General features: G+C 41.4%; 2 protein-coding genes across 2 annotated transcripts in view; one reads left to right on the top strand and one right to left on the bottom strand.

Moving 5' to 3' along the window:
* Nucleotides 1–2,024, bottom strand: part of FANK1 (fibronectin type III and ankyrin repeat domains 1) — a 99,908-nt gene extending 97,884 nt beyond the window's left edge. Inside the window, exon 1 of the mRNA XM_058544271.1 lies at nt 1,969–2,024. Coding sequence (XP_058400254.1) covers nt 1,969–1,981 — 13 coding nt within the window. The 5' untranslated portion in view covers nt 1,982–2,024. The remainder of the gene's footprint in view (nt 1–1,968) is intronic.
* LOC131407642 (transcription initiation factor TFIID subunit 4-like) lies at nt 1,980–16,679 on the top strand. Its single transcript, XM_058544397.1, has 4 exons — nt 1,980–2,007; nt 2,089–2,478; nt 14,244–14,289; nt 16,644–16,679. Exons 1-4 carry the CDS (start codon nt 1,980–1,982, stop codon nt 16,666–16,668), a joined length of 489 nt encoding a protein of 162 aa, XP_058400380.1. The 3' UTR covers nt 16,669–16,679.
* Nucleotides 16,680–16,681: the final 2 nt, after the last annotated feature.

Genomic DNA, 16,681 nt, shown 5'->3' with positions numbered 1-16,681 from the left:
ATCTGGTTGGATATGAATCTTGAAGTTAAAAGGGACCTTAAAGATCATTTAATCTTGTCCTTTTAAATATTTACTAACAATGAATGATTTAATAAATATTTACCCAAAATAGTGTTTATTAGACTGCGAAAAAATTCCCTACAGTAAATGGTGATTGCTTGAATTATCTAAAATTAAATCGATAACAGCATTTAAGAATATGTCAAAAGGAATAAATTTATAGTCATTCCCCAGATATAGATTTCTTAACAAATATTTTCCACCCTAAAATCCAATGAGATGAGATATAAATGTATAATTCATACATGTAATAAATTTCTTACATAGTTTTACAAAGCCTTCATGATCTGCTTCCTGTTGACTTGTCCATCCTTGTCTCTTTTTTTTCTACCCTCCTCCACCCCTCAGTCTTAGCTACAGCTTTACTAATCTTCCTACTCTGAGCCTCAAAACCACACTGCTCTCTCAGGTCTCAAGGCCTACGTACAGGGGTTTCCCTCTGCCTGGAATCCCTTTCCCTCATTCTTTACTGGGTCATTCTGCAGGCCTAGTATTACTTCCTGCCAGAAGCCTTCTGTCCATCTCCTTTACCCTAATCTCAGACCCCAGAGAGGCGTCAGATGTTCTTGGGCAAGTCTCTGCTCAGTTTTTCTGGGAGAACAAAACTAACACTGTCCTATCCATTGGTCAATCCTCAACCCCTAGAACAGTGTCTGAAACATAACAGATACTATGAATAAGTGAGTGGATAAAGACAGTGAGCAGCGAAGAACTTGATATTTATAGTATACACTTTTAAACAATAACAAATCTGAAGAAATAAAGTTGCTGTCTTTAAAAAAATATATTTCACTTCAATTCATTTCTTCTCTAAAAAGAGAAGATACATAGCCTGGCATCAGTTTGACATGAGACAAAAATTTTAGTATTAAAAAAAAAATTTTACTATTGTTATATGTTATATTTCTTTCAACAGGTTAGATAAAATGTAGAATCCAGAGGGTTAAAAATGCAAATGGCAGGATACTGTATAAAATCAATTCAAGCACTATAACTCTCAACAGTTCAAAGAAAGGAAAAAGTCTTTAAAACCTTCTTCTCGGAAACTAACCACCTTTAAAAATGCCAGCATTTCCCCCAGAGAATGGATATGGTCTGAGTACTTCCACCTCTGAAATTGTGCAAGAAAAAACGACTTGGCTTCGAGAGCCAAACTGCATCCTTCTATACAGGTTTAAGGTCATTCAAGTTTCTATTGAAAACATTATTCTTATTTTAAGAACAAAGGGAGCAATAAAACATTAGCTTGGGCAAGAAGGACCAAGCACTATGTCCCTAGAGAGATTTGGGGGGGGGGGGAGTTAAAGCTTGTATTAGACCTGATAACTCTAGACTGCACACGTTTTGCCAAATAATGTGGGAAACAGAAAAAGAAATTCAAAAAAACTTTTGCGTGTCCTACCTCGTAGAACCTCTAGCAATGAACCAAATACTCTTGAACAAAGCTCAATTTTTTTTTTTCTGATTCAAATCTCAGACTATTGAGAGAGGACCAGGTCTCCAATAAATATAAGACCCAGCCTCGTTGCACGTTTAATGGCTGACATTTTAAAAGCAGGATTGCCATTTACAATTAATGAATCAAACTACCAAACTAAAATAATGACAATAATAGTAACAAGAAATGTGACAGTAATAGTAACAATAAATGAATTTGCTAGGGGGTAATTTCAGGAAGGAACGCTGGGGGCGCTGCTTCCTCCCGTCCACACCACCGAGCTCTCCTTTGGCTTCCAGCGGACACCCTCGGGGCTCGTGACCCAACTGGACACCCTCGGCAGGATTCAGCCCCCTTCTCTTGTCTCCACGAGAGAAAACGCGTGGGGAAGACCCGTATTTCCACGTCAAAGACCTTAAAAGCCCGCAGAGCCGTTCCCGGGGAGCCCCGGCCCGCCCACGCCCCCTTACTCTGGGGCTCCATGGTCAGCTGCTCCCGGGCCCCTACGGGCCGAGCCCCGCCGCCGCCGCCGCCGCCGCCGCCGCCGCCGCCGCCGCCGCCGCCCCTCCTAACGCCTCTCCTCGGGGCAGGCGTCGCTCGGGTTGCCCTGACAACCCGGAGGGCGGGGGAGGAGGGGCAAGAAGGACGGCGGGAGGGAGGGACCAAAAGCCGCGAGGAAACGCGGGCGAGCACGAGGCCCGCGCGTCGCCGCCGGGACCCAGCGAGAGGGGCGGCCCCGTCGCCAGCTCTAGACTTTGCCCTTGCGGCCTGGTGGGGCGGTCGCGGCCTCCCTGGCGGCCCTTGCGCCCCCGCCGCGGCCTCTGCCTGCGCCTTTAGGGCGGGGCCTGCGGGCCCGCCGTCGCCGTCGCCAGGCGTCCGTCGGTCCTTCGGTCCGTGCGTCCGGCGAGCTCGGCCTGCCCGGTGGGGAAGGGCGGCCGGGCCTGGGCCTCCCTCCCGGGACTCGGGAGCCGCCGCTGCAGGTAAAGGCCGGCCCGGCGGCGGGAGGGGCGGTGGGCGGCCCGGGCGCACCTGTTGCGGCCGCGGGGCTCCGCGCGCCCCCGCCGCCTGGGGGCCCCTGCCGCCGTTGGCTCCGGACGAGCCCGCCCCGACGCCCGAGCCGCCGCCGGGGAAGGCGGCCTCCCCGCCACCGCCGCCCGGAGCCCGCGTCTCGGCGGGAGGAGCCGACCTTTGCACACCCCCGTCCCGCCGGGGGTCCCGCGGCGGCGGGAGGGGCTCAGCCGTGCCACACTTGCGGGAAGCAGTGGTCAGCCCGGGGCCAAGGGTGCTCTTGAGTCCTGAAGCCCCGGAGAACTCCTTTTCCCTGCAGTGCTCTGTCGTCCCAAGTATCACTTTTCAGGCCGCGGGCCCGGGTCGGATCTTGCCGGTTGGGTTAGTTTTTTTTGTCTGTTTCGTTTGTTTCAATCCTCCCGGTTTTCGGTTAAGTTATGGAATCAGCCCGCAGGTTTTTTACCAAAACTTTGTAGTGCTGTTACACAAATGTAGCGTTATCCCACACCATAGTCTTTCATAATACTGGTTTTTAAAACACTGATGCAGATTGTGCTTTAAGGAAGCTTTGAGGATCACAAGGGATTTTATCTGGTAGGTTGTAAAAATTCAAACAGCCAGGAGAGTGTCATAGGTTAAGAAAAACGAGCTGTAAGGAGAGTAAAATGGAGAAGGAAAGAGAAGAAAAAGGAGCATGAACGCGCAGGTGGGAGGAAAACTGTATGCTTGATTTCTGTCCTGACGTCTGGAGATTATGGCCCCCTCCATCAGTTCCTCTCGCTGCTCTCGACAGTACTTGAGGGAGATGAAAAGGAGCCCTTTTTGGGTCATGTAAGTGATTACTCATTCTTTTGCCACTAGAGAGATTTCCACTGCGTAGATGACAAGGACACCAAGGAGAATTACTTTCCTCTTAGAGAATCATTCAGAGGTTAATTGAACCTGAGAAGCATATATTCTGTGATGGAAACGGACATTTATTATATTCCACCAAATTAAGCTTTCCTCTCTCAGACTGTAGGGAAACTTTTCCAGATTAATTGCCCAAGCAAGAAGGTTTGTGTGTGTATATTGACAAGCAGTGTGATATATACAGAACCCGTAAATTCATAAGCTAAAATATTAAAGTAATAAATTCAGGTCGGAAGGTAAACACTTCATGGTACCTTAACTGTCTGTTTCTGAAACATGCATTTTTAGACAGAAAGTATCTAAGAGCAACACTACTTCTGTACAACATTTTTAGATTCTAGTTTTCATATTATTAGCAAAATCATGAATTGGTCTTTTCATCCAAGGAACAAACATAGTGATGCTCATTAGTAATATCATAATCAAAAGTGACAAGATAGTGATAAAAACCTAGCATTTATTAACACAAAAAAGAGATGGGTTAAATTTTCCCAAACAGGGCCGGCCCCGTGGCTTAGCGGTTAAATGTGAGTGCTCCGCTATTGGCGGCCTGGGTTCGGATCCCCGGCGCGCACTGGCACCAATGCACTGCTTCTCTGGACGTGCCGAGGCCACGTCCCACATACAGCAACTAGAAGGATGTGCAACTATGACGTGCAGCTGTCTACTGGGGCTTTGGGGAAAATAAAAGGAGGAGGATTGGCAATAGATGTTAGCTCAGGGCCAGTCTTCCTCAACAAAAAGAGGAGGATTGGCATGGATGTTAGCTCAGGGCTGATCTTCCTCACACACACACAAAAAAATTTCCCAAACAGTAAAGGATTAGGCATTTGTATTTAAAAAGAACAGAAAAAAGAAACCACGTTGCAGATCTCCATGCTAAAGTAATAAAGATCTCCCTGCTAAAGTAATAAGGACTCAAGAATTTGGTAGCTGCACACAGTTTAAGGTTGAAAAAAATAGAGCTATGTATTTGTGAAATACTTTATAGTAGTATAGAAGAATGATTTTATCCGTAGCTGTGAAGTTGACATTGAGGAAGTCTTGCATTGACATATTTCGGGTAATAGGTGACTTTGGCAACTGTGAAAAGCAACATTTGATTTTAGGGGATAGTGTACTTATGGAAGAAATGACTGGTTGTGGGATGGAAGCAGTGGGAGGGAAAAGCACTAAAATGTCTAAGGCAGGGACAATACTCAGTTTCTCTTTCTCCCTGCAGGCACCCAGTATAATGAACTTGTTAAATGTCTATTGAATGAATGGGAAGAGCTTTAGAAAAATTACTTTGGATAAAGGGATATGCTTTATTATTGGAGGAAATATCCTGAGGTCAGAAAGTTGCTAATGGGATAGAGGTTGAGATGGATGGTAAAGGTGCTGGTTGTCTCTTTTTGGGGTTTTCTACCACTATATTTTCTATTTCTTTTCACTGGCACGTTCAGGATGTTTTTGGTGGTCAAGTGAAAAACAAAGTCCTGATTTAAAAAAAAAAAATTTCCAAGCTCATCACTGGTTAGAATAGTTACATTATTGTTTACTTTGCTGATGCTTACCTAAATGTAGCAAACTAAAGCACTATCACCAGAGAAGAACAAGGTAGCAATGAAAAGACAGCTGTAGCCTTTCTTTTTCTTTTTTAAATCTTTTGGCCATATCAGAATTCAAAGTAAAAATAACTAGTAGGACATTAACATTATTTAATGCAAGTAGGATGATTAAAAAAAAAAGCCAATGAATGTGTTATTTCTGTTTCCAGCCTTACTGTCATAAGCTGGAAGAAGTTTTCTTTTTGTTTTTGGATTTTTGTTTGTTTTTTATTTTACCAGAATGAAGGTACTTTTTCCTCTCTCTGTTACTTTCTACAACTCTTAAGTTCAGTCGAAGGTAGAAAACAATTAAATTTCCATTTTTGCTGTTTCCTCTTTGTCGTCCAGATCTGGCATGGTCTACATTCAAATTGTTGGACTCAAGGAATGCCCACCTCTCAACCCTTTTACTCATTCATTGTATAATCAGGCTGCAGGACCATGGTGCCCTCTCCCACCTTTCTGGAAAGTTTTCCAGGATTAGGCTAATGCCCACTAAATGCACTTCTCTCTCCTTCTGGGGGCACTGCACAGTTTGGCACCTTGCCCTATACTATACTTTCTTCTAGAGTTTTCTCTCATCTTATGCATATGCATCTTGTGCCTCTGATTGGATTAAACATTTTAGGAGCTGAGTCCTTGACTTAGGCTTCTCTATTCCTTTTAGCTCATAGTGGGTTTTCAGAGTATACCTGATAATCTAAGTAGGATCATAATAGAAAGAGGACAAGCCTTTAGGGATGATTGCATTAATTTCTAGCTATGCCACCTTGGAAAGTCATGAGCTACTATTTCCTCATTGATAACTGGGGTTAATAAAACTTGCAGTGGTTGTCTAATAGTCGAGTTATGAGAATCAAAATAAATGTGTTTATAGATAGGAATGAAAATATCTTGTGTATTGTAAGGAATTTCTTACTGTAAAGGGTTATTGATTCAGGCATACAGCAGACATTTATTGAGCATCCCGAGTGTGTTAGGTACTTCCTGGGTGTTGGAGTTGCTATTTGGTTCGTAAGGGAATAGGAAATGACTGGACGGATTGTGTGTGAGGGCAGGAGGGCTTCCTAGGCAGAGGAACAGCTTCAGCAAAGACACAGAAGCAAGAAGGGACAGCTCTTAGTAGTAGTTCATTGTGGCCAGAGCAGAGAAAACTTAGAAGAGAGTGGAAGGAAGTGAGGCTGGAGAGACAAATAGAGGCTAAATCAGAAAGAACCTAAGGAGTGAGGTTTTTATGCTGGAGGTAGTGAGAAGGATTGGGCTCACAATCACTTTTGCATTTGAAAGGGATCACTGGCAGCATGTGAAAGACGGATGGATGGAAAGCCAACCTTAGAGGCAGAAAAAACAAAATTGGAGATTTTGCAGTAATTCCATGGTGAAATGATGAGATAACTAAGGCAGTGGTGGTGGGAATGGGGGGAGGGGGCCGCTGAGAGGTAGTATTGACGGGTCTCGGTGTTGTAGCAGGTAAAGAAGAGGGAGAAGCCAGGGATGACTCCCAGCTGATAGAGGGGATTGTTCTGCTGGTTGTTGAAATCTAGAACACAAAAGAAGGAAAGAGGTCTTTTTCTTTTTCATTTTGAGGAGTGTAGGAGATGGGCTAGATGATGGGTTCAGTTTTGAACATTAATGCTTGAAACGCCTGTCATCTAAGTTGGGATGTCCTGTAAGGAGTAGTGGACATGTAGGTCTGGAACTAAAGAAAGAAGTCTGAGCTGAAGATAGACATTTGGGTCAAGCATTCAGCAACTAAAGTTAAAATGTGAATGATTTTCTCCAGGGAGATTATGTGGAGTGAGAAGAGGGTTAAGGATGGAACCCTGGGGTACATAGATATCTTATATTAGAAAGAGGGTGTGGTGGAAGAACCCAAGGAGACTAAAGGGGAGTGGCCAGAAAGGTAAGGTGAAGATCTGGAAAGACTCATGTAACAGAGTCCCTACTCTTGAGGGGCTCATGTATTGTCATTCCCTGAAATAGTTACATTTTCCTCCACCTGCCATAGAACCCACAACATAGTTTTTGAATCTATTATTGTTTTATTAAAGTTAATGCAAAATGACTACCTATTACTTTGTTACCAAAAAGGAAAATTTCCTGATATTTGTGGTTTCTCACAATCTCTATTTGGAACAATAATTCAAGTAAAATGTAACTGCAGGAGTTATGATGATGCAAATACTGTCTTTAAAAAAAAAGATGGGTAAAAAGTTCATTTTGTATATGTGAAAGGTAAAATAAATATGTTAACTTCCTTAGGGAGACTGGCAATAACCTATTTAGATTTCAGCTTTTAGTGAATCTCATCCATTTGCTCAGGTATCTAACTAGATTGCCTAAGTAAGCCAAATTAATGTTTTAGCACCTTGATTAATTCTGCTTTTACTCAGTGTAAGTTTTTAGAATACTATGCAGTAAAAAAAAATCATCAATATTGAAAAGCACTGAGTGGCACAGTCGTTTGAAATTCCAACAAAATTTACAAAATTTCCCTTGATTTACAAACTTATATGTGGGGCTTGATATGTTATTATAATACATAGGCATTGATTGAGCTTGGGAAGTCTTCCTGTATATGTCTAAAAAGTTTTAAATTACCAGTAGAATGTAGGATTCTTAAAAAGAATTAATTGTGCAGGATTGGTTATTGAAGCTAATATTTGAGTTAAAAGTGAATCATTTGGTATGAACTAATATTGAGTTAAAAGTGAATCACTTTTTTTTGAGTGCTTTTTAAAAGCCAATTAATTCGATTTGCTACTTAAGATCAAAATAAAGTCAACTTGTTAGAAGTCTAGAAATAAGGTTATTAAAATAAATTCTGAATTTTTACCTTATCTTGTTCAAGAAAAGTTTTAAGTAGATACTGGAAACCAAATAGGATATACTTTTGGGAGCTCTGAGCCAGTTAAAACCAAGGCAGACAAAGGGGTAACCTTCTAAAGTCCCAGGACTGATAGGTCTTTTGTTACAATTAAAGTGTAACATGCCTGGGAGATAAAATTTATGTACTAAATATTTGACTGTAACTCCATGTGGGTGATTAGAACCATGTTTTTCAAAATTTTTCAGTGTTTTTCTTTCCATAAAAGAACTATACATTTTCTGGTTCATGTGTTTCCTCCAGACCACCCTGCCTGACATCTCTCATAGTGTCAAGTATTTCTTCACCCCAGTGTTGCAGCCTGAGCTCACGTTCCTAATGCGGTCAGGAGGCAGCATGGTTACACCTACACTGTACACTTGACTGGGGTGAAGCTGAGAGCACACTGCCTGGCTTCAGGCACCTGTTCTACCACAGACGAGCTGCTAGAAGCTAGATAAATTAACTAAACCCCGAAGGCTTAATTTCCTCATTTGAAAAATGGAAATAGTAAAGTAAACCCTCAGGAGGTTCTTAGAGTTTAAATGAAATAATCTGTATAAAGTTTTAAGTGGCTATAGCACCTGGCACCCAGTAAGCACTATAAAAACTAATTGGTAGAATTATGATCATTTTCGTTATTGTTATCATTATTATCAGTCCAACTTTATTGGTAGTATAGAATCATGCTTCTCAAAGTGTGGTCTGCAGGCCAGTGCCAGTCCACAGATTATTACTGGCTTGCAGTGAGATGAGGAGCTTGTGCCAGATTGTACATAGACTATGGCACTGATTGTACTGTTTAGGTCAGTAACTTTTTTAATAGCAAGACTTCCTCATGAAGGAAATGATGAGTTGATTTACATTCTATTGCAAGCTCCTTATCTTGCCATGAACAAGCACTCTGAATAGAATTGGCATGGAATATTGGACCAACGATCCCGTTCTTCAAAAAATAATAGCCCTCTATCCTGAAGACTGTTGTTATTCGCTCCTAATGCCTCATTAACCTTCCCTCTTCTAAACAATCATGGGTTATAAGTATATGGTTTATTAGTTCGGCAGATATTTATTGATCACATAGTCTGTGCAAAGCCCTTTATCTTATTTTGTAGGAGTTGCAAAGATGGCTCAGAAATGGATCTTGACTTTAGGAAATCTACTGTAAACCTAGAGCGAGAGACAAAAAGTGCAAGTCTGAATAAGTGTGTTGTACGTGCAGCGAGTGTTTGCGGAAGTATTGCAGCTTGGTTCCAAAGGTTCCACGTAGACAGATGTTTCCTTTTACTAAGCTGTGCTCATACAAGGATAGACTTAGTACCTTTTATTTTTTCAGCGTTTATACTATCATGATAGAGGTCAGAGCTCAATTTATCAAGGTGGTATTTCTTCCAGGAGATTCAGAAATCTGCAAAACTAGGGCATATCTGAGTTTTTAATATAAACGACAAAAGCACAACTTTTTAAGATTAGTGGTATAGATGATTCATCCTTAGGTTTTATTTTTTTAATCACTGATTCTCTATTTGATCCTGTATGCAAACATGTGAATAATAAATGGTTTTCTGCTCTACAGTATATAAAGAGACATTAAATAGATATTAAAATATTTCTAAAGCTTTGATAGAGAATAGCACCAATTCTTCAAGAATAGTGCATTGGTCAGATAGTGTCAAAACAAATTTCAGAGTCATAAAAAAGAATAATTTTTTTAAAAGCAAGACGTGTTTATGTATATGTGTGTGTGTGTGTGTACTTTTTCCACCTAAAGAGCTTTTTCTAAACAATAGAGATGGAAAGGCATTGGCTGTGAATTAGATCATAGAACAGACCTATTTTTATAGACCTATGGGAAAGTAGTGTAAAATGCTCAAGTCAAGAAATGTTATTTAGTTTTTAATATTTCTTATAATTTTCTCACATGAAAGTGATTTATTGGTTTCTGTTACTGCTCTACTTGGTAAGCCTGCTCCATCACCCCACTGTTTATTCCATTCTGCCATTTGCGTTAAACTGTCACCAGCTCTTCTAGAACTTAATCTCACAAATGACTTTAAGAAAGCTGAAGGTGGGTGTTGGAAAGATTATAGATAATGTTAAGAAAATAGAGTAACCTATCAGATTTAAGAGAAGAATTGTAAAGAAAAGCATGAAGAGACTAAAAAAAATTCTGATCAAGAAATGACTGGGTGAGTTAGACCCATGGCACTTAAAATAAAACACAGTCTCTTTACCATCACATATCAATTCTTTTGTTATCTGGCCACTGTCTCATCTATGAACTTGTCTGTACCAGAGACTGTTTCTCTCTCCTATTATGTACCAGCCACATTTTCCTTCTTGTAGCTACTTGACTACAAGACTAAGGGTCTTTGTTTCTCACCCCACCCTCAGCCTCAGCTAGACTGTAAGCCCCATGAGGACAAAAACCAGAGCTGCCTGTTCACACTGTGTCATCGGTATGTTCACCGTGCAGACACTTAGTAGGCACTCAAGTACTGGTTGAATAAGAAAATGGAAGACGTGAATGTGTAGGCATTGAGATTGAGAAAACTTGAGGATAGAGAAAACCTGTTAGAGGAGGAATAACACTTATGAAAAGACACAATCAGATGTTAGTCTTAAAAGCATAAAATCCCTAAAGAACAGAAAATGATTCATTTATTATCTACTCAGCCTCCAATTGCTAGTTGAGTACCCACTATATTTGGGTTCAGACTGAGGAAATTACCAAAGAGGATATATCTCCAATAACACAGTCTAAGTAGAGAGACTAAAAATGTAGGGAAAAGATAGTAAGTAGTACAGATAGTTGAGTAGTTCCCTAATATTTAAGGATGTTGCATCCTCAATGTTGGTTATGTACAAGCAGCCCCAGAGGTCAGTGGTCTGGAATAAGCACGACGCATGCCGTTGTCTGAATCTCTGTGCAGACCTGTTATTTTCTACACAATAACTCTTCTGAAGGGAGCAAGAGAAAAACAACTTTACTAAATGTTGAAAAAGGAGTTAATTTGTCGTTTGGGTGTGTGATTCAAGGGAAAATCAAGAGCCTGTACAAATATTTCAGTTTGTGAATGTGGGGTTTCAGCAATTGTCAGGTCTGTCCTTTAATAATAGCAGAGTCTGTCAAATATCATTCATGAAAAGGGACAGAAAAGCCACAGAAATCCAGAAACAGTGAATTCCTGAGTGTTTAAACTTTATTCAGTCAGCAGTAGCGAGCTACCTTGGACTTTGAGAAGAGTAAAATAATGAAAGTGCAAATATATGTGAGATGGGTTGCCGTGGAGAGACTAAGGAGGACAAGTAGGTTGTCACGGCATCTTGGCATGAAGGACTAGGGAAGTGGAAGAAGCAGAGTCCCGAGGAGTTTTAAAGGACCTGGTCACTGACTTAATATAGGGCAACTGGGAAAGCTGAACAAAAATATCTCTGATGTGTTAACATCATTCATTCATTCAAGAAATATTTATTGAATGCTTACTATGTGTCAGGCTCTGTTGTAGCTACAGTGAGCAAAACAGACAAATCCCTGCTGAGGGTGCCTGCGTTCTGGGGGAGGCCACCAACCATGAACAAAATAAAGGGGTAAAAGATATGTTAGATTGTGGTGAGTGTTAAGGAGAAAAAACAAAGCAGAAAAAGAGGCTAGAAAGTGGTTTTGGGGCGTGGGGCTGTGGGTAAAAGTTTAGACAGGGTGGCCAGGTGGCAGAGAAGTCCTCACTGAGTTGACATTTGATAGAGACCCTTAATGAAGTAAGGGAGCTAGCTGTTTGGATATCTCAAGAAAGGACACTTCAGACCGCGAAGAGCAAGCACAAAGTCACTGAGACAGGCGCGTGCCGTGGTGTTTGAGTGTGGCTAGAGAAGAGGGAGCGAGGGAAGGAGCTGTTGGAAGAGAGGGCAGAGAAGGGGTGGGTCCAGATCCCACAGGGCTTGTGGATGCTGTGAAGGATTTTGGTTTTTCCTCGGAGGGGGATGAGAAGGGGAGGCATTAGAGATTTTTGAGCAGAGGACACATGAGCTGACTTTAAGAGGAGCGCTCTGACTGCTGGATTGAGAATTGACTCAAAGGGGCTCAGAGTGGAAACAAGAAGACCAGTCAGGAGGCTATTACAGTAATTCGGGTGAGAGAGGATGATGGGTCAGACCGAGTGTTCACAGTGGAGGTTGTGACGTTCTTGATATATTGCTAAGGTAGAACTGACATGATCAGATGTACTGGCTTTCTATTGTTCCTGTAACAGATTACCACAACTGTAGTGGTAATTTATTATCTTACGGTTCTGTAGGTTAGAAGTCTGTCATGGGTCTCGGTGGGCTAAAATCAAGGTGCTGGCAGGGCTGTTTTCCTTTCTGGAGACTCTAGGAGAGAATCCGTTTCCTTGTCTTTTCCAGCTGCTAGAGGTCACCCACATCATTCTTTGGTTTATGGCCCCCTCCCTCCATTTTCAGAGCCAACAATGTTAACATTTCTCTGACCATTCCTTCATAATCATATCTCCCTTTGACTCTAACTGGGAAAGGTTCTCTGATTTTAAGACTCTTCTGATTAGATTGGGTCACCAGGATAATCTCTGTATCTCAAGGTCCTTAATTTAGTCACATCTGCAATCCCTTTTGCCATGCAAAGTACATACTTACAGATCCCAGGGATTAGCATATGCACATCTTTGCAGGGCGTTTATTCTGCCTAGCACATCTGTTGGATCAGATGTGGGATTTGAAATAAAGAAAAATCAAAGATAGGGCCAGCCCAGTGACATATTGGTTAAGTTTGGGATGCTCTGCTTCGGTGGCCCAGGGTTTGTGTGTTCGGATCCCGGGCACAGACCTAACCACTTATCAACCATGCTGTGGCAGCGACCCACATACAAAATAGAGGAATAGTGGCCACAGATGTTAGCTCAAGGTGAATCTTCCTCAGCAAAAAAAAAAAAAAAAAAAAAGGATCACCTCAAATTTTTTGGTTTGAGCAATTGAAAAGAAGGAATTAACTGAGATGGGAGGACCAGGTTTGAGGCTTTGGGGTGGATATTGGGAGCTCAGTTTTGGACATGTAAAGTTTGAAATACCTATTAAATATCCAAGTGGGAGATGATGAGTAGGTGGTTGAATGCGTGAGACTGAAGTGTAGAAGAGAGGGTTGGCAGGGCGTGTACCTGGGACTCCTCCTCGTGTGGATGGCATGAAAGCCGTGAGACTGGATGAGATCACGCAGACCTGTTAGGGAGAAGGGAAGAGGTCCAGAGACTGTGTTGGGAAATCTCCAGGTCTCTACGAAGTGCTACAATTGTACATTTGAGAATTTGCCAGGTGTGAAGAATGCATTTATGTTAAATTGAACACACACACACAGGAAAATGCAGAAGAGGATCATCAAACAGTGAAACCTAAAAGTTATTCAGGACAAATTTCACAGTCTTGTTTCACTTGATCCCTTGCAGACTTTATCCTTCCTTTATTATGGACTATTTTTTTCGCATTACTGGACCAGAGCCAAGCACGTATGACTCAGACACAGCTCATCTTACAGCAACTTCTGATTCTGTCTTGTTGAGGTTGTATCATGTTATATTAGAGATGTTTTATTTTCATAAATGCTCATTTAAGAGTTGTAATAGATTCACTGTGAAGGGCAGTTGTTGGTAAGTTATGCAATCTATGGTATACACGTAGGATAGCTTTGAAAAGGAGTAAATGCCCATCTTTCAGACTTAAAATTCTTGTAGTAGAATATAATTTATACTGATAACAGGACAATTTTCATTAAATGTTATTTTGAATGACATGTAACCTACCATATTATTTGTTTTCCCTTATTTATGTAAATAGTGTTTATACTATTAAATTTGCCAAAGGCCAAAACATGGATCTCTTGTGTATATTTAATTGCCTCTGGGAGAAAACATTGACATGGCTCATGCCAGTTGCAGGATAAATGAGCAGAGCTGTGTGTATATCATGGGGGTCGGTAGGCTCAAAGCTCAGCCTCTAGTGGGGTCTCAGCCACTCCCCCCTCCAAATCTGGAGCTCAAACTATATAGCAGCAAAAAGTCCCTCTGAGTAGTCAAAACAGATGTCACAAACTTCATAGCTTTATCCCTCAGACTCATTGGATTCAATATAGAGCCCTTTGTGGATTCAACCTTTACAGGTATTTCTGTCAAACAAGCCTAACTGGTTTCTAATGCGCCAGGTAGCAGAGCAGGTTAGAACAGCAGAGAAGGGCCTCGCTGGGTAAGGATGCAGACTGCAGTGTGATGTGGGTACTGAATCCCTGGAGAAAAGCAGGGTTCTGGGACTGCAGTCTGGCCTTTGGCCCCTGGACACTTGAGGGAAATCTGAGGACATCATTCTGTTATAGGTACTGATGTAATGGTGACCCTGAGGCATGAAGAAAAAGTTAAATTGTGAGTATACTCTCTTTTATTAGGCAATTGTTTGGTTGTCTGTTGCTGCAAGACAAACCACCCTGGAACTTAGAAGCTTACAACAACGGTGACCTTGTATTCCCTCTCTCGATTCTTCCGGTGACTGGACTCCCATAGGTGCTGCTTCTGCTGGGTGTCGTGTTGGCTGGGCCTGTGGTCGTCTGGGGGCTCGACTAGGCTGGAGCATCTTCCATGGCTCACCCACATGGTTGGTGGTCTGTGCTTTCTGTCGATGGAAGCTCAGCTTTGGTCTCTTTCCAGTGGCCTCTTTATGTGGCTTGGGTGTCTCTCAGAAGGACAGCTAACCAGTTCCAAGAGGGAGTGTTTCAAGCATGTGAATGCCGTGACAGGGTTCAGCATCTCTTCACTGCGTGCTTCTGGTCATAGTGAGTCACAGGGCCAGCTCAGACTCAAAGGGAGAGGAAATAGACTGCCTCTCCATGGGAGTGGTGGCAAGGATCTGTGGCCATTTTTGGTCTGCCATAACAGAGAAGTCGGTGATGTATCTGTATGTGGGTGAAGAAGCAGCCAGGTGAGCCTTAGATCTCTAGAAAGATGGCTATTCAGAAAACCTGACTGTTTCCCGAGGGTTCAAAGTGGTCAATACTTAAGATTTTACTTTAATAATAAGATTATTACACTTTTAGGGAGTGTTATAAAATTAAGAGAAATATCTCAAGGGCATATATTTGGTAAAAATAATAGCTGTGCTTTTTTTTTAAGGTAAAACAGTTCGGAAATAGTACCTAAGGCAATTGTTGGTCGTAATAACAGCAACTTAATTTACATGTAGGCTGAGAACTCTTGGAAGGCATTCTCATCAAAACAAAAGAAAAATTGAATATAAAATAAATGTTAACTTCTCTCTTAAGCAGTAGAATTTTCTGATTCTTGGATCCTTCTTAAAGTTAGCTTGTCCTGTGATCTCAAGCTCTTGTGTTTCTTGGAGCTGTTCTGTGGATCTAGTCTCACTAGTGGGGCAGTGAAGAGTTGTGAAGTTAAAGAATGTTATGTTTGTGTTATCATGCTGTTATAATTCCATTTTAATTTTGAAACAGTGGCTTTCAGAATGAATTTTGAAGAGCTCTACCTGCATAGAGCTAAAAAGTCCTTTCCCCACTCTGGTTATTAGTTTCTCCCTCTTTCAGCCACTTGTGTGTGAGTTTTTAAAAGTTCCATCCTGCCCTTGACCCTGCCCTCAAAAGATCCTAGGTGTATGTGTAGTGCCTCGTTTATTAATTTAAGCCCTGAGAAGACACTCAACAAATGTTTCTCGAGTGCGTGACTGTTTCCTGGAGCCTGGCTTGACCAATGGAGAAGATTTTTTATTACTTATGGTTAGCAGCTCTCCCTTGAGCCCACTAACTCTAAAGCAAGAGTTAATGATAAATGGGGTGTTGTAAAAAGAATAATTTGAGACAGAATATCATGAACTGTATTTCATGATTTGTTCTTTTTTATTTGTTTCTCTGTCTTTTTACTTTCTACCTGGCTAATGAGAACACGGGCTTATTTCCAGCAATACTGATTGGATTTTTTAAAAATCACTGTTGATTGGAAGAGGAAGAACTCCTTACCTGACACACAGAGAATAAGATACTGGTGTAAAGTTTGCTCTTTCATGTCTCTTCTTTGTTTAAATTCAGTGCTGTCTTTTATTGCCTCTTGAATCTGACATGTTAGGCTCAGGACCCAGGAATCTCAAGAAATATGCTTGAGATTTCTGGTTTAATTAAACAAACAAAAGACCTTATTAATAAAAGCTAGCCATAGCCTCAGATGGAAAAAATAATAAATTCACTTCCCTCATTTGACTTTGTAAACTGGCATAAGCAACTGTAAAATGAAAAGTTTTATAAAAATTCTTCTTCTTTAAAAAACTAGAGGATTTCTTAATTTAAAAAATGGACTTTTTGTAGCCAGTGTTAGGGGAACACTCACCAGACCCTCACAATTTTCCTTTTTATAGGGCCCAGCATCTCTTTTGTAATGGGATTAGTGACCACATGATTGAGCCTCACAATCACAATGTCCCCCTGTTGCTTTCTATTCGCTGTCAGTCAAGATGCAGGGGCCTGTGATAGAGGTCAGGCAGAGAGCACCAGGTCCAGGGTGCAATCGTTTTCCAAACCAGCCAGGAAAAAATTGCAGCCGACCAAACTTTAAGAGCTAGCCTAAATTATTCCCAGTCTTTTAAACAGGCAGTAGAAATGACAGTCAGTAACCAGTTAGAAAAAATAATGCTTTTGTTTTGAATGCATATGCTTTTTCTTTCAAATGTCTTCTTGTATGTGTACCTGATTTTTGTTCTTTTTTGTTTGTTTGTTTTTTAGCATGGTTTTATTGACAATCACTTAATGTGCTAAGGGTT

This window comes from Diceros bicornis, chromosome 6 (assembly GCF_020826845.1).
Source record: "Diceros bicornis minor isolate mBicDic1 chromosome 6, mDicBic1.mat.cur, whole genome shotgun sequence".
In the NCBI taxonomy this organism is placed as follows: Eukaryota; Metazoa; Chordata; class Mammalia; order Perissodactyla; family Rhinocerotidae; genus Diceros; species Diceros bicornis.
This window is presented reverse-complemented; position numbering and strand designations above follow the sequence as displayed.